The sequence below is a fragment of the Penicillium chermesinum genome (genome assembly GCF_028974085.1).
Source record: "Penicillium chermesinum strain IBT 19713 chromosome Unknown utg000008l:1.0-1752722.0:1.0-1753981.0, whole genome shotgun sequence".
Classification (NCBI taxonomy): Eukaryota; Fungi; Ascomycota; class Eurotiomycetes; order Eurotiales; family Aspergillaceae; genus Penicillium; species Penicillium chermesinum.
In genome coordinates this window covers 585,242-610,741 of record NW_026695318.1, presented here as the reverse complement: position 1 = coordinate 610,741, position 25,500 = coordinate 585,242, and the positions used below count along the sequence as shown (strand labels likewise).

The 25,500-nt window shown below is 52.3% G+C and overlaps 14 protein-coding genes across 14 annotated transcripts; 10 read left to right on the top strand and 4 right to left on the bottom strand.

The window, feature by feature from the left end:
• Positions 1-3,070: 3,070 nt before the first annotated feature.
• On the top strand, positions 3,071-5,583 carry N7468_010022 (ankyrin repeat domain-containing protein; the record flags this gene model as incomplete). The annotated part of the gene is given in 3 exon segments (XM_058479317.1): positions 3,071-3,336; positions 3,377-3,599; positions 3,619-5,583. 3 exon segments carry the CDS (start codon positions 3,071-3,073, stop codon positions 5,581-5,583), a joined length of 2,454 nt encoding a protein of 817 aa, XP_058325885.1.
• A 25-nt stretch (positions 5,584-5,608) lies between these two features.
• Positions 5,609-5,779, top strand: N7468_010021 (uncharacterized protein; the record flags this gene model as incomplete). The annotated part of the gene is made up of 1 exon (XM_058479316.1): positions 5,609-5,779. One exon carries the CDS (start codon positions 5,609-5,611, stop codon positions 5,777-5,779), a length of 171 nt encoding a protein of 56 aa, XP_058325884.1.
• Positions 5,780-6,096: 317 nt separating this feature from the next.
• Positions 6,097-7,704, bottom strand: N7468_010020 (uncharacterized protein; the record flags this gene model as incomplete). Its single annotated transcript, XM_058479315.1, has 1 exon — positions 6,097-7,704. One exon carries the CDS (start codon positions 7,702-7,704, stop codon positions 6,097-6,099), a length of 1,608 nt encoding a protein of 535 aa, XP_058325883.1.
• A 300-nt stretch (positions 7,705-8,004) lies between these two features.
• N7468_010019 (NmrA/HSCARG family protein) lies at positions 8,005-8,925 on the bottom strand (the record flags this gene model as incomplete). The annotated part of the gene is made up of 1 exon (XM_058479314.1): positions 8,005-8,925. The coding sequence occupies one exon, from the start codon at positions 8,923-8,925 to the stop codon at positions 8,005-8,007; it is 921 nt and encodes a 306-aa protein (XP_058325882.1).
• A 209-nt stretch (positions 8,926-9,134) lies between these two features.
• On the top strand, positions 9,135-10,503 carry N7468_010018 (uncharacterized protein; the record flags this gene model as incomplete). The annotated part of the gene is made up of 3 exons (XM_058479313.1): positions 9,135-9,270; positions 9,459-9,761; positions 9,824-10,503. 3 exons carry the CDS (start codon positions 9,135-9,137, stop codon positions 10,501-10,503), a joined length of 1,119 nt encoding a protein of 372 aa, XP_058325881.1.
• An 89-nt stretch (positions 10,504-10,592) lies between these two features.
• On the bottom strand, positions 10,593-11,333 carry N7468_010017 (uncharacterized protein; the record flags this gene model as incomplete). Its single annotated transcript, XM_058479312.1, has 1 exon — positions 10,593-11,333. The coding sequence occupies one exon, from the start codon at positions 11,331-11,333 to the stop codon at positions 10,593-10,595; it is 741 nt and encodes a 246-aa protein (XP_058325880.1).
• Positions 11,334-13,386: 2,053 nt separating this feature from the next.
• Positions 13,387-14,384, top strand: N7468_010016 (SDR family NAD(P)-dependent oxidoreductase; the record flags this gene model as incomplete). Its single annotated transcript, XM_058479311.1, has 2 exons — positions 13,387-14,119; positions 14,194-14,384. The coding sequence occupies 2 exons, from the start codon at positions 13,387-13,389 to the stop codon at positions 14,382-14,384; spliced, it is 924 nt and encodes a 307-aa protein (XP_058325879.1).
• A 660-nt stretch (positions 14,385-15,044) lies between these two features.
• N7468_010015 (uncharacterized protein) lies at positions 15,045-15,467 on the top strand (the record flags this gene model as incomplete). Its single annotated transcript, XM_058479310.1, has 1 exon — positions 15,045-15,467. One exon carries the CDS (start codon positions 15,045-15,047, stop codon positions 15,465-15,467), a length of 423 nt encoding a protein of 140 aa, XP_058325878.1.
• A 46-nt stretch (positions 15,468-15,513) lies between these two features.
• N7468_010014 (uncharacterized protein) lies at positions 15,514-15,882 on the top strand (the record flags this gene model as incomplete). Its single annotated transcript, XM_058479309.1, has 1 exon — positions 15,514-15,882. One exon carries the CDS (start codon positions 15,514-15,516, stop codon positions 15,880-15,882), a length of 369 nt encoding a protein of 122 aa, XP_058325877.1.
• Positions 15,883-15,928: 46 nt separating this feature from the next.
• Positions 15,929-16,366, top strand: N7468_010013 (uncharacterized protein; the record flags this gene model as incomplete). Its single annotated transcript, XM_058479308.1, has 1 exon — positions 15,929-16,366. One exon carries the CDS (start codon positions 15,929-15,931, stop codon positions 16,364-16,366), a length of 438 nt encoding a protein of 145 aa, XP_058325876.1.
• A 10-nt stretch (positions 16,367-16,376) lies between these two features.
• N7468_010012 (Pyridoxal phosphate-dependent transferase major region subdomain 2) lies at positions 16,377-16,634 on the top strand (the record flags this gene model as incomplete). Its single annotated transcript, XM_058479307.1, has 1 exon — positions 16,377-16,634. The coding sequence occupies one exon, from the start codon at positions 16,377-16,379 to the stop codon at positions 16,632-16,634; it is 258 nt and encodes an 85-aa protein (XP_058325875.1).
• A 678-nt stretch (positions 16,635-17,312) lies between these two features.
• Positions 17,313-18,551, top strand: N7468_010011 (uncharacterized protein; the record flags this gene model as incomplete). Its single annotated transcript, XM_058479306.1, has 1 exon — positions 17,313-18,551. One exon carries the CDS (start codon positions 17,313-17,315, stop codon positions 18,549-18,551), a length of 1,239 nt encoding a protein of 412 aa, XP_058325874.1.
• A 2,861-nt stretch (positions 18,552-21,412) lies between these two features.
• Positions 21,413-23,332, top strand: N7468_010010 (homeobox domain-containing protein; the record flags this gene model as incomplete). Its single annotated transcript, XM_058479305.1, has 4 exons — positions 21,413-21,732; positions 21,792-21,991; positions 22,043-22,877; positions 22,945-23,332. 4 exons carry the CDS (start codon positions 21,413-21,415, stop codon positions 23,330-23,332), a joined length of 1,743 nt encoding a protein of 580 aa, XP_058325873.1.
• Positions 23,333-24,457: 1,125 nt separating this feature from the next.
• Positions 24,458-25,117, bottom strand: N7468_010009 (phosphatidylglycerophosphatase; the record flags this gene model as incomplete). The annotated part of the gene is made up of 1 exon (XM_058479304.1): positions 24,458-25,117. The coding sequence occupies one exon, from the start codon at positions 25,115-25,117 to the stop codon at positions 24,458-24,460; it is 660 nt and encodes a 219-aa protein (XP_058325872.1).
• Positions 25,118-25,500: the final 383 nt, after the last annotated feature.

Here is a 25,500-nt window from a genome sequence, read left to right as displayed (position 1 = left end):
TTCTTGACCTGGCTGATTATGCTGAAGCCTGCTCAAATGTCTAGGCGAAAGGGGGAACTGGCCGTTAAATGTCCCATTTCGTTGCGTAATACCGAATAGGCGCAATACTGGCCTCAATCAGCAATTCCTGCCTCCACCTAATTCACGGGCACAGTAAAAGACTAAAGCATCTCATGAGTTCCTCACAGGCCGTGGCTTCATATAAGGTGGCACTTTTGTACCAAACTGAATAACATCGCTGATGCTCCCAAATCCGATTATGGTGGTCTTAATCTTTCGTGAACGGTTCTGCATCCCTACAGACTTGCGCCAAGCACCATGGAAGTCAACTAGGGAATGGCAGGACTTAACAGAAGCTCTAAATGAAGAGTGTGATTTCAGAGGCTCTCAGGCGAGAGCACGGCGGGACGTTCGTGCTACCTAACTGTATGAAGAGCGAGATATCTGCGGCCCTGTTGGACGATCTACTTTCAAAGCGTGGATCCGCTGGTTCTGATCGAAGATGGAAGATGGGATGAACTACTGACCATGTAATACCCTGCCTTCCTATACTTGTAATGTATCTCCCCTGGTTTTCACTTTTGCTGTATCATTTATGTGAACCATGGGGACACTAGCGAGCAGGATATAGAATATCCATCCATCACTGGCTGGTTGCTCCGGGTTAAGTAAGGGCCCCTTCTAACATTTGGTTTCGTTCTACGTAGCCGAACCCCCCCGACTTGACCGCCAACAGATATCTCGAGATGTACCTCCACAAGAAATAACTATCAGTTTGGCATGACTGATGACATAGGGTTTGATCTTACGGGGCCTTTTTGCGACGGCTTGCCGAGTCTACAATGGACTGATTCGTTGGACTCGTTCAAGATGCTCAACCTTGGCAGTTGAATTGGTACCCATGTTCCTTAGAAAATCTCTTCTCGTGAGAGAGAGGTTCGCGTGTTCGATGAATTGCCCTGGTGGATAGGGCGAGAGACGCTTGACGAGGACAATACCCAGCCAGAGAGCGCAGAGATAAGGTGCTCGGTGATCTGGGGCTCTTGTGGAGGAGAAGGTTTTATGGAGCAATGCCTGCGAGTTCGACGATGCATCCTCGATAGAACCTTTCCCCCGACTTTTCCTTGTGGTATATGCCCCGGCAGGGCGGAGTCTATTGTGACTGAGAACGTTGTTCATCCTGCTCTTCTATCAAGACCTTTCCGTCAGAGCATGATCAAGAAGAAACTCCTAAAACAACATCTTCTCTGGTGACAGCGAGCTCGAGGTGACCACAAACCTAAAATGCGCCACTGCAGTCGGTCTGCATGGGTCGATCCACTTCCGCTCAACGTGAGGCATCTCCACCCGAGCAGTGAGCCCGTAGGACTTCCTGCACTTCCTCATACGCTGCATTCCGCTTGAATGTTAATACCGGGTCTGCTGTTTTCAAAACTCTTTCAGCAAGTCAATGCATCGTATGCGAAAGTTGATCAAGCACATCATCCTGGTTCACAAAACGACTGAGGCGACAAGTCACAGTATTGACCCCTTACTGCAGCCATCGAGCGCCGGGACTCCACAAGTTCTTATCTTGAAGAAATTGCCAGGCTCAATGCGCTCCGGAAGCATCCTGGTGGCCAATTCCTGTCTTCGCAAATTTGAGGCCGTGGCGGAACCAATGAAAAGACCCTGCAGGAGCTTGTGCTCCACTTTATGTTGGGAAACGTTTTCAACCCTCGTATAGAGGATCACAAGCCCTGACCGCGAATGACGGCGTCTCCAGTGGTCGAGTCTGGGGTTGGTGAAAGTTGGAAGGGTGTTTGATTGGGAGAAGGTCAGGTTTACTGTTTTCATTGAATTATTCTCATACACACTAGCGCAGCATTCAAGCAACTGCGAGCTAAGATCGGCAAATGGTCGAGATCTAGACCGGATCGCATCGCCCTCGGCAGACAGGAGGCCCTCGAAGGATTTGAAAGGATCGCCTGATCTGGGAACCTCAGCCCACGTCCTCATACCTAATAGGCCATCATGTCGGCATGGGGAGACATGCCTCGGAATTACGTGCTAGTCTCGATCTTAATATAATTAACTTTCCTGCGCCTACTCCGTATGGGCTGCTGGAATCTACTCATTCTCCATCGCCCCTTATTGACACTGTCCTGATCGGTCTTCAATATGCGGGCGGCACCCGCCGAGACCTTGGAAACCCGCCGTCATCTGCAATTAAACCCTATTCCCGTTGGAAATTGTATCAGCAAGGATGCCCTTGTTTACAGGCTGAAAAACGAGGCGCCCGATATCTCCGCTGGCATTGACACACTGGCACACGGCACAGACCCCCGTCGACTGCGCCATTGTCAAATGCAGCCGAAAGCCCCATTTTCAGGCTCCGATTCAGAACTCGGAGCTTTGTAAGTGCTGATTGCTGGCCAACATCGCATGTCTCAGTTTTCCACCTTCGAAGCCCATCACCAGCTGAAAATCTCTGCCCAGTGGGGCGCTTACGACCCGTTCAACCCTGCTTCCACGGTTGTACCGAGCCGCCTTTTATCTGCCCACCTAGCTATACCATGCTCGTAAGCAGATAGCCCTATTGTCAATAGCAGAATTTCCAGTCACTAGGCCATTGTTTCGGGTTTGTAGGAGGCGCAGGAGACGCATGGAGGGGAAAACCTTACTCCTTAGCGGGTTTCACGATAGCCAGCACATGGCTATCCCCCTCCTGACTAATTCCGCGGTCACAACCGCGATCCTAGGTTTGGTAGGCTCGCTCCACCTCCCCCCCGAACGAATAGATTTCGATCTCACCTCTCAAGACCATCGGATCATCAAAACTGGTTCGCGGGTGGATCGGGGGTGCAATTGAGGGGCGGGCCACATGGGGGTTTTCTCTCGAAGTCTGTTCCTTGCCCGGTAGTTTAGAGTGGGTCCTCTGGGCCCCCCCCAGGTGGACTTGCGTGCATCGTTATCAGTAGGCATGTCAGTCATTTGCTTGAGCCCCCGCTTGTTCTGCTAATCCTCGTTTCCCTTTGGGCTCTCTCCTTGGGGTCTTCCTGAATAGCTGGCCATTCGCCGTTCAGCAGTCATGCCGGCGGCTGAAGACAATATTCGCACCGTTTCGGCCCTGGCGACGCAATTGGGCAACCAGATCTCGGTGCAGATGCTCAATTATCTCAGCACAACCCATGATTTGCCCGAAGGCTTTCGTGATCTATCACATACCTTCCTCGACACGTGTCGGACCCTATGGGCCATCGAAACGGGCGTTACCGAACTAGCCGGGGCCAATCGGTCGCTGCCGGAAGTCATAATCGAAGAAGTGGGAAAGAAGTTTGATGCGGCATATCGCGAGTTTGAACGTTTAGAGAAGGTGATGCTGAAGCTTGTTCAGTATGAGCATCGCGGGACACTGGGGAAGTTGCAGCGAGGGTTTCAATCGGCCGGGGCACGAATTGCGACGCATCCATGATTCGCTGAAGAGAATCAATGAGACGCTCCAGATCAGTGGCATGGCGTTCCACTGGTCCCTTGGAGAGGCGCGTCCAGAGGACTCAGTCGGCATCGGATACTCAAGTTTGGCTGCTGCGCTAGACCGCATCTCACAAGGCCGGTCCGTCACCAGCATCAATAAAGCGAGTTCTATCGGGCCAACCCGGTCGCTGTCGTCACTCCATCAACATTCTTCTGAACCCCCACGATCGCCGCCCTCGGTACCTCCGAAGGGATCTATGGACCAATATAGCCAGAGGTATACACCATCGAACCGTGGAGAAAATTCCCAGGTTATCTCGCATACGGACGGGGACAGCATCGCGGATGACATGTCCTCTATCCTCTCCCCTGAACACCTTCCTTAAGCCCGCTGGACGTATTGGGGAAGCCTCTTCTCTCGATAACCGATTGATGCACTACGGGCCGAACAAGACACATGCGGTTATCCCAGTTGATGAAGTCAGTTCCGTATCTGATCGAGGCTCAGAATCCCATTCGGCGTATCATGGAAAGCAAGCTGCAACCCCATTGACCGATACGGCTTCCTCCCACCGTCGACCCAGCCCATCTCTTTCCCGTGGCGACGGTAATTCTCAGAGCATGCTTTCAGCCGCCGTGCGGGGTCGAAATTATCCATTGATAGAACAACTCCTGACCATCGGCGTGTCGCCCGATAAATCGGAGCACTTTCATCCACTCAGCGAGGCTGTCCAGCAACGTGATATCGAGGCCGTACGATTGTTGCTGCTTCACAAAGCAGACCCAAATATCCCCGACTCTCAGAGCCGCGTACCGCTTTATCTGGCCGTAGACCAGTCTTTTGCCGACGGAGTAACACTGCTGCTCAAACACGGCGCAGACGCAAATTACCGGGCGAATGCAGAGATCGAATCCCCTCTCAGCCATGCCATCACCAGCGGCAATGTCGAGATCACAAGAACCCTGTTGACTCACGCAGGGAACTTGGCCGAGAATGCTCGACATGACGCGACGTTCTTGATCGACGCAATCCGTAAGCGGACGCCGCAGCAGATTATCGATCTGCTACTAGACGCCGGCTGCGACCCTGACCTTAAAGACCGCCATGGGAAAACAGCTCTGTGCGAGGCAGTCCAGACTGACCAACCGTCAGTTGTGACAACCCTTCTCGACCATCACGCGAACCCCAATCTACCAGGCCCCGAGCATGTTCTCTGGTCCGCTGTCCACCGTCCTGGATGCCTCCGCATCCTCCTGGCCCGCGGCGCCGACATTCGAAAAGCGCCCGGGATCATGGAGCAGGCCACAAGCGTGAACAACATCGACGGCGTCCGTGTGCTTTTGCAAGCTGGAATCGACCCGAATCTCAAGAAAGATGGAATATACACGCCCCTGTGCTCCGCTATTCGCGACGATCGCCCCGATATTGTCTCTTTACTCCTGAGCCATAGCGCCGACCCGAACGCCATGGCATCCGAGTACCCAGCTTGGAAGTGTATCACCCACAACCGCCTGCAGTACCTGCCAGAGCTGTTGGTGGCCGGGGCTAACCTCCGCGACCCACCCGGAATCGCTGAATGCGCCGTGGCGAATAACAACGCGAAGGCCCTTCGCTGGGTGATTGAACAAGGAGGCGCGAACCCAAACGACCGAAACTCTCTGGGACATACGGCGCTCACCACTGCTCTTCGAGAGGACCGCCCCGAAATGGTGAAGTGGCTGCTCGAGCACGGCGCCGATCCTAATCTCCGCGGCGAAGACTGGCCTATTTATATGGCGATTCGGTCGTCCGCCTTGTTGCAGCTTCTTCTGCCTTACATTTCTGACTTGTCGATCCATAAGGGGGTTATGGAGAAGGCTGTGCAAGCAGATCAGCTGGATAGCGTCAAGCAGTTGATTGCCGCGGGCGTCAATGTGGAATGGAAGAGCGGGGGCGTATTCTCGCCTTTAACGACCGCTTTGCGCGAGCGCCACAAACCTATCGTGCGATATCTGCTGAACGAGGCTGGCGCCGACCCCAATGCCCCCGGCGAACATCTTCCGCTGGTGAAGGCGATTCGGCGATGTGAGCCAGATGATTATACTATGATTGAGCTTCTTCTTGAAAAGGGTGCCGATCCCAGATAAGAGCTATCGCGAATGGAACGCCATAATGGAGGCAATTGAAAATCGGGACCTTTATCTGTTGAAGCTCCTGATCGAAAAGAGCGGCGGTTATGTCGACTTCACCCAAAAAGATGAGACGGGCAAGACAATCCTGGATTTGGCCAGTGCCTCCGGCTGGCCGGAAGGACTGGAAGTCTTGCAACAGAGCTCCAATTAGCTGTTTCTATATAAGATGCAATTGGATGGAATATAGCATGTTGGCTGGCGAATCTTGGGGAAACTTGGAAACTCGGTGTTCTTTGGGAAGAATCCAGTAGCTTGGGATGGATGTGCCGTATGGCAACAAATACGATGCTAATATTCGCTCTTTCATATTCTCTGTTCATTTGTCACACTTGATACCAATTCGAAACATAGGAAAGATAAACGACTCCTGGTGAGAAACAAAAGCCGTTGTTAATTCAAATCAATTTATATATAGAAAAAGGACTACCAGTATACATCACGAGGTTCGCAACAAGGGAATGAATGCATTCAACTATATCCAAAGGACGTTTTGAAAACAACATCCTTGAGGATCTCGCCGGCTTCACCTTCAACTGGAAACTCATGCATCCGCCACGCAATGTAACCATCTGGCCGAACCAGAACGGCGCCATTCGGAAGCACGCCCAATAACTCCGAAGCTTGGCCGGCACCAATCATTTGCACATCCTGTCCGATTTGCAGCGACTTCACCTTGTCCGGCCAAGTCTGGTTGACAAGATCGACCGCATCACTCCACTCTCTAGCCTCGGAAACCAAGGTCCACGAATCGATCGCATCCAGGACGGGGATGCGCCGCCCCTCCTTCTCAATCCAAAAGTGTGGTAGATGTGTGCCCGGCTGTCCCTTCCACTCATCCGGTTTCATCGCGCGTGGCAAACCCTCATCAGCCCCGATAATTCCGTCAGACTGATAGATCTGTCCGAATTCCATAGCATCGTCATCAATCTGCTCACCGGCCGGCATCGCGGGATCGAGATGCACCTTGTAATCCGCACGAACAAAGATCTGATCGTGCCGAAGCAACGCCACAGGTCTTCTTTCGGCGGTATAGGTTTCCAAGAGCTTCGGCGACGACGCCCCCGAAAGCACTGCGGCAAGCTTCCAGGCGAGGTTGTGCACATCGTGGATACCGGTGTTGGCGCCATAGCCGCCCCGGTTTGGCGGGAGCGTGTGGGCAGCGTCGCCGGCTAAGAAGACTCGACCGGATTGGAAAGTGTCAGCCACAAGCGCTGTGAGCTCCCACTGCCCTTTGGTGATGATCTCGATCGGGAAATCGGAGCGCCCGACTGCTTGGTAGATCCCGGCCTTGCTTGTTGTTTCGTCGCGGTCGATCGCGTCGTGGAACATGAGCGCCCAGCGGCCGTCGCTGTATGAAGCGAGGAAAGCTTTCAGGTCTGGCTGTTCGATGCTGAACTGTGCGTATCCCTTTGTCCATTGCTCGAGGGGTGCGCGGAATAGAACGCTGCTGATGGTTTGCATATAGCCGCGGCCGCTTCGAGGGATGTGAAGGAGCTCGCGAATGGTGCTGCGATTGCCGTCCGCGGCGATGAGATATGAGCCCCGGACTACCTCTTCCTTGCCGTTATGCTCAACGATGGCTGTGACTCCGCTGTCATCTTGGTCGACGCGGAGAACTTTGTGCCCTCGCCGGATGTCGGCACCGCGCTCTGTAGCGAGTGATGCCAAAATGGGCTCAAGCTTGTCTTGAGGGATCGCGGAGCCACGAGCAGCAGAGTACTCCTTTTTCTCAGTCTTTCCTTCCTTTTGTTTTGGTGCTTGCTTCTGCGGATCTTGTTTGGGCTTTCTCTCTGTGTCGGACCAGTTCGTGCTGTCTAGCCAGTTGCCGGTGATGCTCTCGACGTGAGCTCTCCGGAGAACAAAATCATCAGGCGCAGGGTTGTCATTCTCAAGTCCGAAGCTATGGTATATCTCCATTGTTCGAGGTGTAAATCCAATCGCACGAGGGTGTCGAGATATCCCTGAATGCTTCTCGAGGACGATGGTCGGCACCTTTTGAGAGGCGAGGCATAGGGCTGCCGAGAGGCCAACGAGGCTGGCACCAACCACAATCACGGGTTGGCTGTTTATGGCCATTTTTCGAGGTCTAATGTGTATGCTGTGCTATTTTATATCCAGAGAGTAATCGACTGAGTGGGAATCCTGATTACTTGAGCTGCTTTCTGGTGGTTTTATACAAGGTGGTGGGACGGGCTTCGGCGCCGAGAGATTTAAGCTTCATCCAGGCTTCGGCGCCGAACTGAAAAAAAAAAAGGAAGGAAGGAAGGAAAGGTCGATTCCAACTCAAGCCACTACAAATCAGAGAAAAAGTGGCAAGACGGCCAAAATCCTGATAAGCCTCAGATCCTTCAGATCAGAAATTGCGCCATTCATACTCTACGAGTATGTCGCTTTTACACTCTCCTGCTCGCGCTCTAGGAATTCGGCAAAGGTGCCCCGTTTGATATCCCACTGCTCCAGCTTCTTGATATCGATGAACAGCTCCAGACTGCGGATGAAGACCTGGCCTGCAAGGTATGGGTGCGTCTTGCTTTGTTCTGCGATTTCTGCATCTGTCAAGTAGATCGCCTTTTTTTCCTTCCCCGTTGCGCGCGATAGATCCCGCAGAATTTCATCCACGGTCATCATCTGCGATGCAAGCTCAATGTGCTGATGGTTGAACTTGGCAGGGTCGATAACTGCCGCAGCAGCGAATTTCCCGATGTCATTTGGATCGATCATGGGCAAGACAGTTTCTTCTTTAAGGGCTGTACTCCAGATTCCTTTGTCGACGAGCCCCTGGTACATGAAGACAAGAGGTGCAAAGAAATTGGTCATAAAGTTCCCTGGCCGCAAAATGGTCCAAGTGTCGAATCCAGCATCGCGAACCTGGTGTTCGATGTTCTGTTTTGTCTCGACGACTGCTCGCATGATGCCGCCCTCCTCCCAACCGGGGATTCGTTCTGGGTTTTCAGTGCCCAGGGAGCCCGAGTAGACGATATGCTTGACTCCAGCTTGTTTTGCTGCCGCGATGAGCTTTTTGGCGTGATCAATTTCCTTGGCGATATTTTGGAAATCGGCCACTAGGTTGAGGAAAATTGTTGTGCAGCCTATTAACTTGGTTCGTAGAGTCTCTTCGCTGTCGTTGAAATTCCCCTCGGTTACGGCGACTCCAAGCGTTGAGACTTTCTGGGCAGCTTCAGAAGACGGATTGCGAGTAATTGTGCGCATCTCGATGCCCTTTTTGGATAGATGATTGACGAGCGCGCCGCCTTGACGGCCTGTAGCACCGCAGACGAAGACAATTGGCGAGGACATATTTGATATAGTTGAGGGCAGATTGAAGAAGAAGATTTAAGAACAGAGCCTGTTCTTTCTGCTCGACGCCGTGCCCTCTATGTATCTCTCTCCTTGTCTCAGAACTCCACGGTCTACTTGCATCTGTACAGACAGCAAGGTTCATCTAATTGGCCTCTTCGAGCCCCCACCGCATTTTAGCGTGCGGAATTCCGCACGCTAAACCCCAAATGGCCGAAACCCGCCATCTTATCCTCGGGGTTTCCGCTGCCTCCATCGAGCTTATCCAGCAGCTATCATGGTCTATGATCAAACCCCAAAGTCGCGGCAGAAGTCCTGTGAAGGATGCAAGTCCGCAAAGCGTCGGTGCGATCTGGGGTATCCCGCTTGTGCCCGATGCATCCAAAGAAGAATGGCTTGTGTCTATCATGGAAGGCAGCCACCGAGTCTGATGACTTTCGCGCCTGAGATTGAACCTGCAATGGACCTGCTGCAAGATGCTTGGCAGCCACCTACTATAAGACCACAATGCCTAGTGAGCTATGATTTGGCAGAGCCACATCCGACGGACATGATTCAAGGTCGAGTCGTATCGCATATGAATGGCGCGAATGACGAGTGTTATCACAGCTTATGGCTGTCTCCAGCGGACGAGGTGCACTTATCGCCAGATTTTGAATTGTCTGTTGCGAGGGCAAGGGCCCAACCACCGAAGCCTCTGTCCGAAATCCTTGCCTCGCGGCTACAATATTCCATCGACGTTTTCAGGGACGCACCGCGAATGATGATTATGGAAAATCAAACTCCGTGGTGTCACCCTCAGCTATACAAGAATAAAATGCCAAAGGTCATGCAAGGTAAATATTCTGCTGATCACGTCATACTTGTAGATACTCGGCGAGCCTGACGTCTACCACAGATGCATATTCATGCTGCTCGATGTACCTTTCTAAGAATGAGATAAACGCGCCAGTCATTATGAATCTTACCGATGCGAAAATAAACGAACTCCTATCCACAACACACCCGACCACGCTACCTGAAATTCTTGCTCGAGTACATGCTTTGATTCTCTACCAAATAATGCGGCTCTTTGACGGCGACGTCTTGTTTCACCGCTCGACCGACACACTCTTTCCCGAACTGGAGAACTCGATATTCACTCTCATGCCCTTCTTACATCTACCCCGCCCATCTGACTCCGTGTATCCTCTCCCGGTATCTATGGAATCCATCAGCGAATTCTGGAAATCCTGGATCTTACAAGAATCCGCCCGAAGAACAGTCCTCATTACATTTTTCTTCACAAGAATATACAAAACCCTGCGCGGCACTCGAGACATGCAATGCGATGGCACACTGGGTCTAGAGCATGCATGGTATCTATCATCCCATCTATGGAGTTCCCAGAGCGCATTTGATTTTGCAGTGGCGTGGGCAGAAAAGCCACATTTTGTTGTGGAGAACTTGAACTTCTCCTGGGTTTTGGGTAACGCGCAACCAGATGACGTGGATCAGTTTGGGAAGATGCTTCTTGTCACCCTGCTTGGGATTGACGGTGCGAAGGCGTGGTTCTATGCGAGGAATGCAATTCTCTGATATGGACTATCTTATCCTGGTCATACTAGGAGACCAATCAATATGAGTATTGAACTACTCGTAAAACTTTGTGTCTCGATGACTGGGGACTATCGACTGTTAGTGTAACCGTCTCTCATGCGCTGGGGGGGTCGTGTCGCAATGGGAATTTCAAATACCTTTGCCATGAGACATGCTTGGCCGATTCCCATGTTGGTCCCGATCCACATGAGACACCTTCTCATATAATCTCTGATCGCACTATCCACGACGGGTAAAGTCGAAACAACGTGTAATGGTTGCATCAGGAGCAGGCCGCCCACTATCTTCCCGGGCGTTGTAATCGAACTCTGCATGTCCGCATGTTGTACAAAATCATGTAGGTCTTCGGTCAGATGATAGGGAACAGAAGACAGAATGCCGCTGACCAGGAACTGGTATCCATTTTCTGGTGGATCCAAGGGTTCCGGGGTGCTATATGTAGAACGGAGCTCGGCTATCAGCGTGATGAGGTACAGCCGGGCAGCACGGTAGATATTCCAAATGCAGGCCACATAAAGATCAAAATATATGTCCACATTTCCTGGATAGAAACCAGGGGTATGCTCCTTATCACAAGTTCTCCTGTTGATGGTTCCAATCGTACTTGGCCTGAATCGCGTCCCTTGGGCCTGCTCCCATTGCAGGAAGGCTTGTTCAAGATGCACGGCTTCGTCTAGAATGTATTGGTCATCGGAGGCTGCAAAGCGATTGTCAATTGCATCCGCTCTTTTAGCATGTATGCTGCAGAGCGCATTTATCAAAGTGTCTAATGACTGAGCCGGAGAAGCGGAACATGATGGCTCGATCATTCCGCGGTCGGGTTTCTAGCGGATATTAAGATCATCTCACTGTCAGGGATGGACCCAATTAATAGACTTACGAAAAGCGACTTTTTCAACCGCCCTAGAGAGCTAGTACTCCGGATCTCCTCCAACAGCTTGAATGGCGAGCTTTCTATTTGAAGCAACGCACATACTCCGTTAGCATGGACTATATGGTAGCCAGCGTGGGAGTCCCGTGCGATTATCATCTTAGAGTAGGATAAGCCACTAGCTCGTTAAGGGAGAACACAGACACACCTCGTATAACCCAAGTAATGCCGCAACAAGGACTGCATCTTCCTTTTTTCTGGGGGAGACAGCGCTTTGGCTTTGTATGTCAACCGCCAGTGATGAAATCAGCTCCTGGTTCAATTTCTCGGCTTTAGATAGGAGCTTAAACCTGTTGAGCTTGATACCATGGCTTGCATATGCGACAAGCTCACAGGCCTTGATCAATGGCGACCTTCCACTCGTATGACGAGCTCTGTCTTCAAGGCCGCTCAAGAAGCCATGGGAGATGGCATGATGTGCAGGGGTAAGCAAAACTCATAGTAAAAGCTACGGACAGCAAAATCATCGACATCCTTTTCCGTGACCTCTTTGGGAAGATCATCACTCGCCCATGCCTGCGTGCCAGGCGCGGCTGGCCTAGGTGGCAAAGAGCACTTCCTGGCGTTCGACTGTGCTGGTCCTGCTCCATTCCCTTGGTCATCGAAGTGTCGGAACTTGAATTCTTTCTCTCGATCTTCATAGCCCCCGCATGTTCGCTTGGCCGTTACACATCTCATACAGGACTATTCACAGCTCAGTTCTCTTTCTGCTGTATGCGCAAGACGGCAAGGGCTGGGTTTTGCAAGGGTTGCAGTCACTTACGGGGCGGGTTTCGTCGCACTGGAAGTCCCTTGTTAGTTTCCTACCGAGCAATTGTAAGTCCAAGACCGACCTTCTTTCGGCGCCGCCTGCAAGTAAGGCACCCTTTCGAAGGCCCCAGATAGACCATCACCCCAGGGCGTCTTAAATCCGAGCGTGGGTGGTTGTGAGCCTTGTCCGCGCTGTCAGCACAGGAAATAATCCTGGAGCGGGGCTCCCGCGTCACTTTGGACTTCTTGGCTTTTTGACATGGGCAGCTCCAGACTTCAGAGCTCAACAGAGAATAGAATGCTGATCGTCGAAACTTGACTTGTCCCAAAATAGAATTCTGCCTATGCTTCGCTTTGGACAGATAGTCAGACATCCCCTGTGGGACAAACTCCTAGTACGTAGCAGCCGGTCACCTCTACCAGTATATATCGTTCAGATAACCGTCCTGCTATATCTGTCGTTGGCAATATTCTAGAAACGGCCGATCCTGCCGCTGCATACGCATTTGCTTTGTTTCCCGAACAGGCAGAGTTACAGCGCCTGTTTGGAGGGGTAGAGGAAACCATTACCTGCCACTGTGGACCACTTCATGATGCTATCGGAGCGCTGTACTCGCAATCTATAGGTTGAACTTGAACTTTGAGCCAGGTTTCCCATACTGTACATATCATAACATGACTCGTATCGACTCCTGTGTACTCTAAGTTGAAGAATGGGAAGCTGCCAGTGCTTCAAGTTGACCGAGCCCACGTCACGTAGGACTGTAGAAACCCCTTTGGAGTTGGATTCCACCGCTTCGAAAATCAATGCTTTCATCCGTACTTCTAGAATGCTGCGGTGCCGCGTCGAATGCTGCTTTCTCTCTCTGTGTCTTGGAAATTCCAAATCGTCAATTTCATTCCGCGCTTTTCTTTTCTTTTCTCTTTTTTCTTGTTTTGCATATTTTCTTATCACTCAATTTAGCGCTAGATCAAAAGGAAGCCTGAATCTCGGTAGGTGAGCTGAGCAGTTTTGGCTACACATCCGCCAGAGGCCGCTTTAAATCCGATTAAACCCGGACACCTCATGGAGCTGACATCGGAACGAAGTACAAAAGAGCAGTTCCCGAGTCTGTGGTTTGCATGAACTCTCAGGAAGTTAAAAGCGATCTGAACGTCAACATATCTCACCTCCATACAACATGTCGCCAACCCTGGGCCAGTTAAATTCAAATCACTTCACCAACTTCGTCTCCAACCTACACACTGAGCCGTACGCCGCAATCGACCCTACAAAAGCGAAGCTCTCCTCCCCGTACATAGTCTGCATAATTGGCGGCAGCGGCGCAGCAGGTGGTGGTCTTGCACGAGCCTATGCACGCGCCGGCGCATCAGGAGTCATCCTCGCCGCCCGATCCGTCCCCAAATTAGAGGAAGTCGCGAAAGAAGTCCGCTCCATCAACCCAAGCGCCAAGGTAATAGTGACCAAATGTGACGCCTCTTCTGACGAGGATAACGCGAAGCTCGCCGAGACAGTGAAGAGCGAGTTCTCGGGCCGTCTTGATGCCGTGGTCGTAAACGCGGGCTACTCGGGGCCTATGATCCCAGATGTCGTCCAAGAGGCTCCAAGTGACTTCCAGAACTCTTTTGATGTGAATGTCGTTGGCCCGTTTCTGGCGGCGCATTATTTGCTGCCTCTGCTCATGGCGTCAGAGAAGGGAGCCAAGTCGTTTATAACTATTAGCTCGATAATGGCGTCTAGAGTCTCGGGTCCATACGTGCATGTCTCGTACGCCGTCAGCAAGGCTGCTATGACACGGCTGACGGAGATGATTCATGAGCAGTATGGCAGTCGGGGTCTTTTCTCTGCCAGTGTCCATCCTGGGGGGATGGTGAGTGATCTCGCGAAGGTGGCTCCGCCGGAGGTCCTGCCATGTAGGTTTGACCCGGGCCCTTTCCAAGGGTTCCTTTATCCTTCTCAGACTAGTGCTAATAGCTTTTGGGGGTAGTCCTGGTTGATAGTCCTGATCTCGTGGGTGCATTCACTGTCTGGCTATCCAAGACCGATGCTCCACAGGCACAAAGAGATGCTTTGACAGGCCGCTTTCTTTCGTGCAAATGGGATGTTTCGGAATTAGAGGGGAAGTATAATGAGATTCTAGAGAAGGACTTGCTGAAGTTTCGAGTGGCCGTTGACTGAATGTCCACGTTGGCGTTTTGAGGGGGACACGACCTAGGCAAACCACCTCGAAAGTATTCCATGGCTGCACTGAGGATCCCATAATTAATTCGAGTATGCAACCCAATTTCAACGTCACAATGGCTTCCAAAGGCAAACTGAAATGCTGATCTACTTCCTCCAAGTCTGGCCTTAGGATGTATTTTTACGCAGAACTGCGACCGTTTCGAGCCCAGCCACGGTCGGCGCAGCGATCAAATCAGATCATGCGAAGCCCAGAGCTCGCCTGGACTGACTCGCCAAACTCAGATAAGACGGTTTCACAATCCTCATGGCCTCCAGATGAAGTGGCAGGTCTTATCGGGGATTCAGTGGGTCCGACAAAGTCTTCCTCTTTGGGACTGGCGGAGAAGCTGTGATAAGCTGTTTAGCAGGACACTGGCGACCCCCGTTTGGATCGCCAACGTGGTCTTCACCAATCATGAGGCGCACTTGCATTAACCTTAGTCAAAATGGCTTCCGTAGACTGGCGATATCAGTCCGCAAGCGATTCCGCCGTCGCGGCATGTTGTCCACTCGCGGGTATATAGATCTCGACTTCTCCCCCACAGGTTTCACCGTTGGAAACTCCAGATCTAGACATATTCAAAGTGTGCGTTTTATTTGTCTACATTACACATTATGGGTGACTTCAAGCCAGACCTCGAAGCCTCTGTAGCTCCGGCGGTCGTGGAAGCAAAAGGATTGAACGGAGACAGCCATGAAAGCGGTGTTCTCTACAGACAGCTGCGCCAGAAGCCACTCAACATCGTGAGTGGCAAGGGAAGCTACGTCTACACAGACACCGGGCTGGAAATTCTCGATGCTACCTGTGGCGCGGCGGTGTCGTGTCTAGGACACAATGACAAACGAGTCCATGATGCTATTATGGAGCAGCTGCAGAAGGTCTCCTATACTTATTCCGTCTTTTTCACCAATAGCGCTATGGAAGACCTTTGCAAGCTGCTTGTCGACTCGACGGGCGGCCAGATGTCTCGTGCATTTATCGTGGCCTCTGGTAAGCCCCTGCGTACCATAGATCTAGCGATTCATGTCGTCGTCTAATGCTGTCACTTTATTAGGTACGGAGGCCATTGAAGCTTCTCTCAAGATGGCAGTCCAGTACTACATGGAACTACCCACACCACAGCCCCAACGCATGAACTTCATTGCTCGCAAACAGTCTTACCATGGTAATACTCTCGGCTCGCTTTCTGTTGGTCACCACGTTGGTCGCAGAGCTCTGTACGAGAAGATCTTGGCCAAGAATGTGTCCCACGTCTCCCAGTGTTACCCGTATCGGGGGATGAAACCAGACGAAAGTGTTGAAAGCTATGTTGGCAGACTCGCACAAGAATTAGAGGATGAGTTCCAACGAGTGGGCCCAGACACGGTGGTAGCGTTCGTGGCCGAGACAATGGCCGGAGCTGTGAGTCAAAATAGCCTGGCAAAGTTCTCAAAGCAATACACTGACGATTGAGTAGACACTAGGATGTATGGCGCCGCTACCTGGATACCTCAAGGCAATGAAAGAGGTCTGCGACAGACACGGCGCCTTGCTTATCCTAGACGAGGTCATGTCCGGAATGGGTCGTACGGGAACGCTCCACGCGTGGGAGCAAGAAGGCGTTGTGCCCGACCTCCAGACAATCGCAAAGGGCCTTGGGGCTGGCTATGCGCCGGTTGCAGGCCTCTTAATCAATAAGCGGGTTGTCGACACCCTCACTAAGGGCACCGGAGCCTTCTCGCACAGTCAGACATACTCGGGTCACCCCGTCTCCTGTGCAGCCGCCTACCGGGTGCAAAAGATTATCCAGGAGGATAACCTCCTACCCAATGTGCGCGAGATGGGAGGTTACTTGGGCGAGCTTCTCCATGAGAAGCTTGATGCTCACCCGTATGTCGGTGACATCCGTGGCCGAGGATTATTCTGGGCTGTAAGTTGCCAGCAAAATGTCTTCTAGATCATTGCTAATGTCTGCACAGATTGAGTTCGTACAAGATAAGGAGACAAAGGAACCGTTTCCTCCTTCCAAGGCTGTTTCTTGGAATATTCATGCTACCGGTCTCAAGCCTGAGCATGCTGTGTCGATGATCCCGGGGAATGGTGGCGCTGACGGCGTTAAGGGAGACCATGTCTGCCTAGCCCCGGCATATAATACAACTCGAGCTGAAATCGAGTTGATTGTGGAGCGAGTGGTCGGTGTGATCAATGAGGTTTTGGGCCAGTAAGCAGTCTGAATGGCTTTTATCTTATTCGTCTTCCTTTTTTTCACCGCCGCTTTCATGTTGGCAACCATCGACTCGCCATTAGTATATACTAGTACGCAGCGACTTTTCTATTCATTAATGACCATGTACGGACCTCAAACACATCTTTTGATACTGTGCCAGCCGCCCTCCATTCTCCTAAAATCAATACTAAACCCGAAGAGGAAAAGAAAACCAGCGATTGCCATTGGGCGTTATCGATCATGTGATCGGGATGTCGTGATGGGCGGGGAACAAGACCTCATCAGCAAGTTTAAAACACAGATCAACGATTCATGCACTAGAAGCCGTGTATCGCACGGAATGCACCGTGGAGAGCGATTCTCGCGGTCGCGGACCGGTGAGGCAGCCCATTTTTAGTGAAACTCCAGCAGATGCTCATTCCCGAACAGGGTGCCTTCAATGTCGTAGAAAGCATGATAAATGTGATGAGCAGCATCCCACGTGCTCATCTTGTTCCCAGCGCGGCCTGGACTGCCAATGGCCCTCATCTTTCAAATGGATAGGAACGGCCCAGCCCACAGTATCGAGACATCGGTCTCGGCGCCGATCTAAACATGTAGATGGCACGGCACTCTACAAATTAACGCCAGCCCCCTTGGGCCACGGCTTATTTGATTCCGACGATGAAAAGCGAGCATGGGAATACTGTATGTCACCACCTTTCTCCCAAGCCACAACACTAGCTCACCTCAATCCCCAGATGTAAGGCTGGTCTCGTCCAATGTGCCCGCACTAGACGGGCCAGAGAACCCCTACCGCTATGTCTCATTCACAGCGCTCTCAACCCCAATCCTGCGGGAGACCATCGTCTGCATCGCGACAGAGCACATGCTGAACTTTGGGCTAGGCAGCGTATCAACCGCCGCGCAGCGCCAGCAGCGCATGCTCCGAACCATAAGCCAGAACCTGCAGCTGATAATCGGGCCAGGGGCCTGTAGCACCGAAGACGCCAGCGTTGCATCGCCCAACAAGCTCGATCGCGAGGCTCTCCTCACAGCCGTTGTCCTACAAGGCGTCGTGGTCGTCCAATCCGAAGACGGCGTGCTAGAACCCCATGTTCGCTGCGCCTCGTTCCTGATGGAAACGCTGGGCCGCTTCCACGACGTCCCGCCCACCCCCATCGCCCGGATGACCGTCCAGCGGTACGCAATGGTCGATCTCATGCTCGCCTTCTCGCGGCAACGCCGGCCCTACGCCCCAGCGGACTTCGTGTTGCACTCCCCCGACGCAGAGCGCTGGGACTGCTCGGAGCCCTCCTTCCATAAAATGACAGGCTGTCCGCAGCCACTCATGTGCTTCCTTGTGCGCATCGCCCATCTAGCCTGCGACGTGCAGGAAAGGCCGCGACACAGCAGCGTTGATGACGTCCTGCGTCGAGCGCACAGCCTGGAAAGCGACCTCCGGACTTGGGGAACACGCTACACAAGGACCGTCGACGTGGGCCGCGACCCCCTGGATATCCTCACAGAGTGCTTCTACTGGACGGCGCATCTGCTGCTCGCCCGGCGGGTGTTTCGAGACCCCACGCGCTCGGCGCGGGTTCAGCATCTCGCCCATACGTGCTTCGGGCTGATGGATCAGTTGTCAACGGGGTGCGGGCCGGACTCGTCGCTGCCTCAGCCGTTCTACCTTGCGGCGAGGGAGGCGCTGTCGGACGAGGATCGGGGGTGGGTGCGCCAGAAACATGAGTCTATGACGGCGTTTTATCGGGAGCAGCAGCGGAATCTGGCGATGCGGTTGACCGAGCGTGTTTGGGAGATTACTGACCAGGCTGAGACATTGGGCCCTGACGAGAGTGACATTGAGATGACCGTGGACGCGGCAGACCGGCGCATCAGAGTCTTGGACGAGGAGTCATGGTTCTTCATCTTCTGATGTTTTTCCCGTTCATGTTTTCTCATTATTTCGCGAGCATGTAAAAGTCTATGCGTGCTTACGCTTGTGTCGTGGCAGTCGCAGTGTCTGTCAATCTTAGAGGTTGTAGATAAGCTTGGGATCCTCCGCTGTCCAGGATACCTTAACAATTGCAAGTCCCAAGTACGGAGGACCGTCGCACAGGTTCCCATAGACAGATGCGCGTACCTGAGGTGGGTAGCAAATGTCGAGATACTAGCGTATTGAATGCTCCACCGTGCCACTAGTACTTGCAGTATCTGGCGCGTGCAGCCAACCAACGACAAGGCATTTTCCCCCTTCTACTCCGTACATGAGCCACACAAGCCATCAGAGCGGAGCCTGCCAACACATACCGTCGGGGAACCTAGTCCATGCACGGGGTCCTCCGTACCCCTCGTCAACCCAACACTACGGTCATGCAATTCCTAGCTCCGCGACACATAATCACATACGGACTAAAAACCCAACCCAAGCATGTCTCGGCACCGTTTCCCAGTCCCAGCATCGGAAGTCACGGAACTTGCGCACGGGGACGCATGCACGACCTAGAACTTCTACCCCCCCCTCCCATCCCCCCCTTTTTTTTTGTCCAAGAGACCAATAACAACAGACGCAGGCAGAAGATCCCTACCAACCCACCTGTTTCCACAAACAAAGCGGGCAGTACGCACGGAGCGCACTCCCTATCCCTTTTCTGTGGCAAAGACCTCGGTCGCACGGTACAAGGACTTGGGGGACTAAGATTCTCCAACAGTCGGGGCCCCTCCTAAGGCGAGTCGGGTTTGGAAATGACCTGTCAAAGGAGGGCTAGAAACCAATCACAGCTGGGCCCGGGGCGGGTACCTGAATAGCTGAAATCGTAGAGGCGCCCTCGTTCTGGTTCTGACAGTCCGGGCTTGAGGTGCGGTGGGCCAGGGGCAGGGGTGGCGCTGATTGGCGGCGCCGTTGGATCAGCCCCTGGGACACCCGTGGGTGTCCAGACGGTGGCGTCCTCGGGAGCCGTGGCTGTTGGTTGATTCTCGCATCAGGGGGACATCTTTCTGTTCTAGGATTTCTGCAAAGGACTTCCACACTGGACATGCATGGTTTCTTTGTACATCGATTACTTGTAGTTGCAGTGTCAGATGGAAGGATGTGCCAATGCGTCAACACCAACAGTCCCGCTGCGGCTTGACGGAAGATCATGACAAGCCGGGAAGAACAGGTCGTGACGAGGAGTGTTTCAGATTCCCCGCGGATCTCACGTGGTAGTTACCGTTCGCCGGCATTTTTGGCGATGATCGTGCGGACTCGACGTGGTTCTGGTCACTTTTTTTTTTTTCGTTTTCTTATGTTTTGTTTTGTTTTTTTACGCGTACCCATGGATGGGCCTTGAACTGAATTCTTGTTGCAGAGGATGGTCCACATCATACATGAACCCAAACGGGAAAGAACAGCAGGGTGGGACAAACCCTTTGTGTCATGCCGAGCAAGGAGGAAGACACCAAAACTCTGAGAGGCTGAGAGTCAATCAGATGGCTTGGAGGCGATTTGGTTTGGGCTGTATGCAGGTGGATGCAGGGGCCAAGTCAGGATTCGGCGTTCCCCTTTTTTTTACCCACCAAACCTTGAACTGGATGGCCGGCATCCAAGGATAAGACTAGTAAGCAAGTCACCATGCAATAGGAGCAGTGGGGGTCGCGAAGATAGCGATAATCCGGGAGTGTAGAAACCTCAACGGGACATTGGTCTTGCAAACTAGTCTATTGGGATTGGTCTGTGTGAATAACCTCCACACTATTAATATGTATAGGGTACGCGAGGAACCAAGGTTCGGTAAAGGCGAACTGGGAAAGATCGTCTAGAGTCCAGAACCGCGACTAAACCAGGAAGGTAAAAACGGAAATAAAAGAAATCGAGGTTTAGTGCGGGAAGCGACTGGGCCCCACGAGCGGTTCTCAGGGTTTACACACGCATCTGAAGTACTCAAAGTACAGTGTACGTCTGCAGGTGTAAGAAGCAGGGGAAATGGACTGCGCAGGAGAGGGCCTAAACCAGATGCCTGCGCAAACCGGTCGTACCCCGTAGAGAGTAGTTGCGTCCTGGTCAACCCCGGTCAGGAACCCGGTACGCCAATCCAGGCACAGGCACCGCCCACCAGTCGTAGTCAGCATCTCCTAATCCCGCTCTTCTCCCCCCAATTCTATCTTCCCTTCTTGTTTGTGTCTTCTTGTCCTAACTCTGTCCATTCGTTTTTCTTTTCCCTTTTCTTTTAACTAAGGTCTTGTCGTTTCATTCTTTCACGACGGCCGTACCGCTCTTTCGCATCTCCAAATCCAGTCCATTCGCTTCATCGGCACAGTTTATCCCCCTCGAGACGCCCGGTTGATCGACTCAACCCGGGGAAATCGCGATCTATCATCCTTTATCATTAACCCTTGTTTAATGATATTGATCTAAGACGCTGGGAATACTTTCCTGCCATTCATTTTCTTTTTCGCTGCATAGGCCAGCCTTTTCGATTTATACCTTCCTTTGCTCGGGACGCCTCTGCGACGCGCCCTTACGACCCAACCACCCGGTTCTAACTTGGACAGCCTTCGAACACGATTCGATTCCCAGCCCACCGACAAAACCGCTTTGGTTTCTATTCAACTATCGCTCTCGCGCTTGACGCTGCTTCGAGAGTAGGATTATTCCTGAAGACTTATCATCATCCTTGTCCAACGTCTCCATCTTGTCGGCTGGTTCGCCACACATACTTGTGAATTTATAACACTACTTCACATACTCGCCATCCCGTCAATTGATTCCGACAGTTGTATCATCGCATTTGTATCACCCGCCGACCACGTCGCATTATGTCTTCATTGGCCGATATCCCCGACCCGTCGGGTGTGCCGACTACCGCCTCTTCTTCATCTCCAACCTCAACCCCCTCCCCATCTAGCTCAAATGCCACCACAGCTCCCTCCGCGTCTTCCTCGCGTCGCCCTCCTCGCAAAAGTACTTTGACTCAACAACAGAAGAATAACAAGCGCCAACGCGCCACGCAGGATCAATTGGTCACCCTGGAAGTCGAATTCAACAAAAACCCCACTCCCACCGCTGCTACGCGAGACCGAATCGCCCAGGACATTAACATGACCGAGCGATCTGTTCAAATCTGGTTCCAGAACAGGTGAGTTGTTGGTTCTGACAATAGGTGGGTAAGGGACATGAATGCTAATCTTCAACTAGGCGCGCAAAAATTAAGATGCTGGCAAAGAAGAGCATCGAGACTGGGGAAGGTTGTGACTCGATCCCTGAGTCAATGCGACACTACTTGGCCATGCAATTCGATCCTACCAAGCCCAGTGCTCGCGATCCTTTCGGACGTTCAACGGGCTTTGGTGCTGCCGGTATGTACGCGAATGAAGTCAACCCAAGCGGCAAAGTTGGTAGGTGTTTGCGCTTCCCCTTTTCTGACCTGGTAACTAACCACCGTGCAGTGATCTCTCACTTTACCTGCCGTTCCTTGACGATCGGAAGCTGGCGACGCATTGGACAGAACGCAATGGACCTGGTGATTTTCTACTCTCCCGACAAGGCTTGCATGACGTACTATATCAACAATGACTCGGCTGGTTATAAGATCGAATATCCCTTCGCGCACATTAAGAATATCACACTGGAGACCGGCGATCCAAACCCAGGTCCCAACGGCCAACCCCCTCGACCTGGTGGTTTGGTGGTCGAGCTCAACCGCCCACCTCTGTTCTACATGGATTCTTCGAACTCGGGTGGTTTCTACCAATGTGGCGATTTTACCGAGGAGCAACAAGCAAGTCAGATTATGGTTCACCACTTGGGAGGCCATCCCAAGGTGTTGAGCGTGCAGCTGGCCAAGCTTGTGTCGCTTGAGTCTTTCCAGAATCGTCTGGCATACAGCGGGAACAACCCTACATTTGCGGTTTCCTCCGCAATGTCACCACCCTTCATCCAACGCCCAGCCTCTCAACCCAACCATTTTGCCGCTCCTGCGTACATGAACTTGTACCAGGACCACAACCATCTGGGCTTCCAGGTTCCGGCTGCCCGTGGCCATAAGCGCCAACGCAGTCGGTCAGTTCCCGCGGCGGTTGACATCTCTGCTTTGCAAGCTCCCGGCCCCATGCCCTTCCAGATGCCACAGACCCCAGCGCCATACAACCCAGCCGAGTCTGGCATCTACGCTCCAGTCCCTCAGGCAGTGCACGCTCTCCCCACTGATCTACGCATCGACACCGACGGATATGGTCTTGATTTCCGCACCAACCCAATCTCCGCAACGACCACCGCATCACCGTCCGACTTCGCCAGCCCCTCATTGTTTAGTAGCGGTGCTCCCCGGCGAGTCGACTCCTGTCGCGAGTATGGGTCCGTCTTTCAACGTCCCCTTCTCATCCGGGCCTTCGGATAACTCGACCGTGGGATCGCACGCACCTTCGCCTTACTCCGGCATGAGCCCTGCTGACCCAATGATCGCCAACCACTCGCCTCCATTATCGAGCTTGTCTCACCACTCGTCCGACATGTACGGGTTCTCGCACGATCAACAGTCCAGCTTTGTCGAGGATGGTCTCTCTATGAACGAGATGTACCCAAAGCACAATGTCGACTACAATCTTCACGAGGCTCCCAGCTTTGAATTGCCCATGCACAACATGTCTGGTCATGGCTCTCCCGCATTAGCGGACTATGGCCATGGGTTAGTCAATTTGGATGAAATCAATTCTCAAGGATTGCCCTCCGGGTCATGATTCATCTTCATGATCTGGTCATTCCTTACATTCTCTATATTCATGTTTTCACGGCCTTAGGAGTGCTTAGTGGCGTATATTTGATGGGTTTCATTTGCTGTTCCATCCGGGAGGACTCCTTGATTAGTCTGCTTTGCTGAGAGAGTGTGGTGTTCCACCTCGCTGAGCAATTTCCGACGGTGGGCTGAGCAACTCGTGTCTCGCTGGCGAAGGCCGGGCATTCCGACTGGATTCGTTGCTGTTTCGATTGCGTGGCATATATCCCTTCTGTTTGTTTGTATTAATACTTTTCGATGGGCCGGTCCTGAAGCGCTTCTCAGCTTCTTTATTCTTTACCCCGATGGAATCCCGGTTGTACCGGTTGAATCCTGATTCTGATCTTTGGATCTTCATTTTCTTCTTGGCATTTTATTTTCTTATTTTCTTATTCTCTTGTTCTCTTATTTTTTATTTTCTTTTTTCTATTCACATTCTACCTGGTCAGCCTTTTTTTTTTTTCCTCTTCTTCTTTTTCTTCCCTTGAAAGCTTTTCGCTGGCTATGGTTCTTGTACGTGGTTATGCCAAAACAGACCGACTTGGATGGAGGCTCTTCACCCCAACCCAATTTCCTTGTTCGTTTTGTTTTTCTGAGATTGTTGTGTTATCGAAGGTTAGTCAGAAATGGTTCTGGCCTGTCTTGCCTTTCTAACATCCGTGCGGATGTTGGTCGTGTCCGGTTGGACTTGGGGATCATGTTCACGCACCTTGTTGGCATCTGTTTGCGTCTAAAATCGCACTGGTGTCGCTTCCAGTCCTCTTATATCAATGCATGGCCTTGCAGTGTTGAGATACTACTCTGCTAGCCCCTGGAAGCAGGATAGGCGTCGCCTGGCGGTAAACGAGCGTGGAGATTGACGTTGGTCTCTCAATCGATTTATTTTTTTTGTACTTTATTCCTTGTCCGTATGGTTACAGTGATTGTAGGCCCGAGTCTATACACAAGCTGCCTTTAGTAAGTCTATATACTATTATACAAGTTGAAACTAGTTCAACAACATTCCCATAGGAATTCCTAGCCGAACCACCATCACGCCCAACCCTTGGGCGTAGCAGCTCTCAGTCCCCTCCCCTCCCTCAAAAACTTCTCAACCCAAACCTCCATCGCCTCCAACACCCCCCCTCCTCTCCTTGCCCACGTCTCCCGCCTCGAAAACTCCCTCTTTACACCAAACACTCCACGCCCCCATCATCCTCGCCATCAGTACATCCGTCCCCAGGCGATCCCCCACCACCGCAATCTCTGCAGCCTCTTTCACCACCCTCGCTCCCGAAACCAGGCCGTCACCTCCTCCCCCACAGAAAGGCTTCTTCTGTACCCCCTGCGGTACCCGGAACACAGGGATCTGCAGCGAAGAGAGCTGGCTCTCCAGCGCTTCAATCTCGTGGTCGTACCGCGGGTGACTCCCAGCGCGGTTCGAGACGATCAAGATTGCGTGCGGGTTTGTGGCTATATTGAAGGGAGAGGTCGGGGAGTGCCGGAGACTGTGCAGCTTGGAGAGGATCTGAGGGGGCAAGGCGGTGCTTTTTGCGGCGCAGAGGGTGTTGTCCTTGTCGAGGACCAGAGCGCGGATTGAGGGTGTTCGGGGAGGTTTCTCGGTTGCGGCGACGAGATGGGGCCCGAGGTTTTCGGGCAGGGATGTGAAAGTCGGGATCGTCAGGTGTGGGAGGATGTGCGTTGGTTGTTGGAGGAGGGTGTGTACGGCGAGGTTGAAGGCCCGGAGGTTGGAGTTTGGGGGGCTGCCCATCGTGTGCGCTTTTGTGTAGTTTCGTAATGCAATTGCCTTGGATTTTGGTGTAATAATAAGTTATTTCGAGAGGGGATAAAGCGGAACGGTAAATTTTTAGAATATTCTTCTTTGTTTGGGGAAAGTAAGCTCGAGTAACGCGGTCCCTCTTCTATTTTTTGGGCGCACGCGCCCAAAGCGGAAAGGAGGAAGCTTAGCCGCAAAACTCACCTCGCTCTCCGCCCATCTCTCCATCAACTTCCCAACTTCGTTCCTTCGACAATCCCGCGCGTCGTTTCGATCAAGCTCCTTGGGCCTTTGCGCGGCAAACCGATTTCTTGCCATTGTCTCCCATCCTTCTCACATCGCGCATTTCCACCCTATTAGATTCCATCCTCACCCCG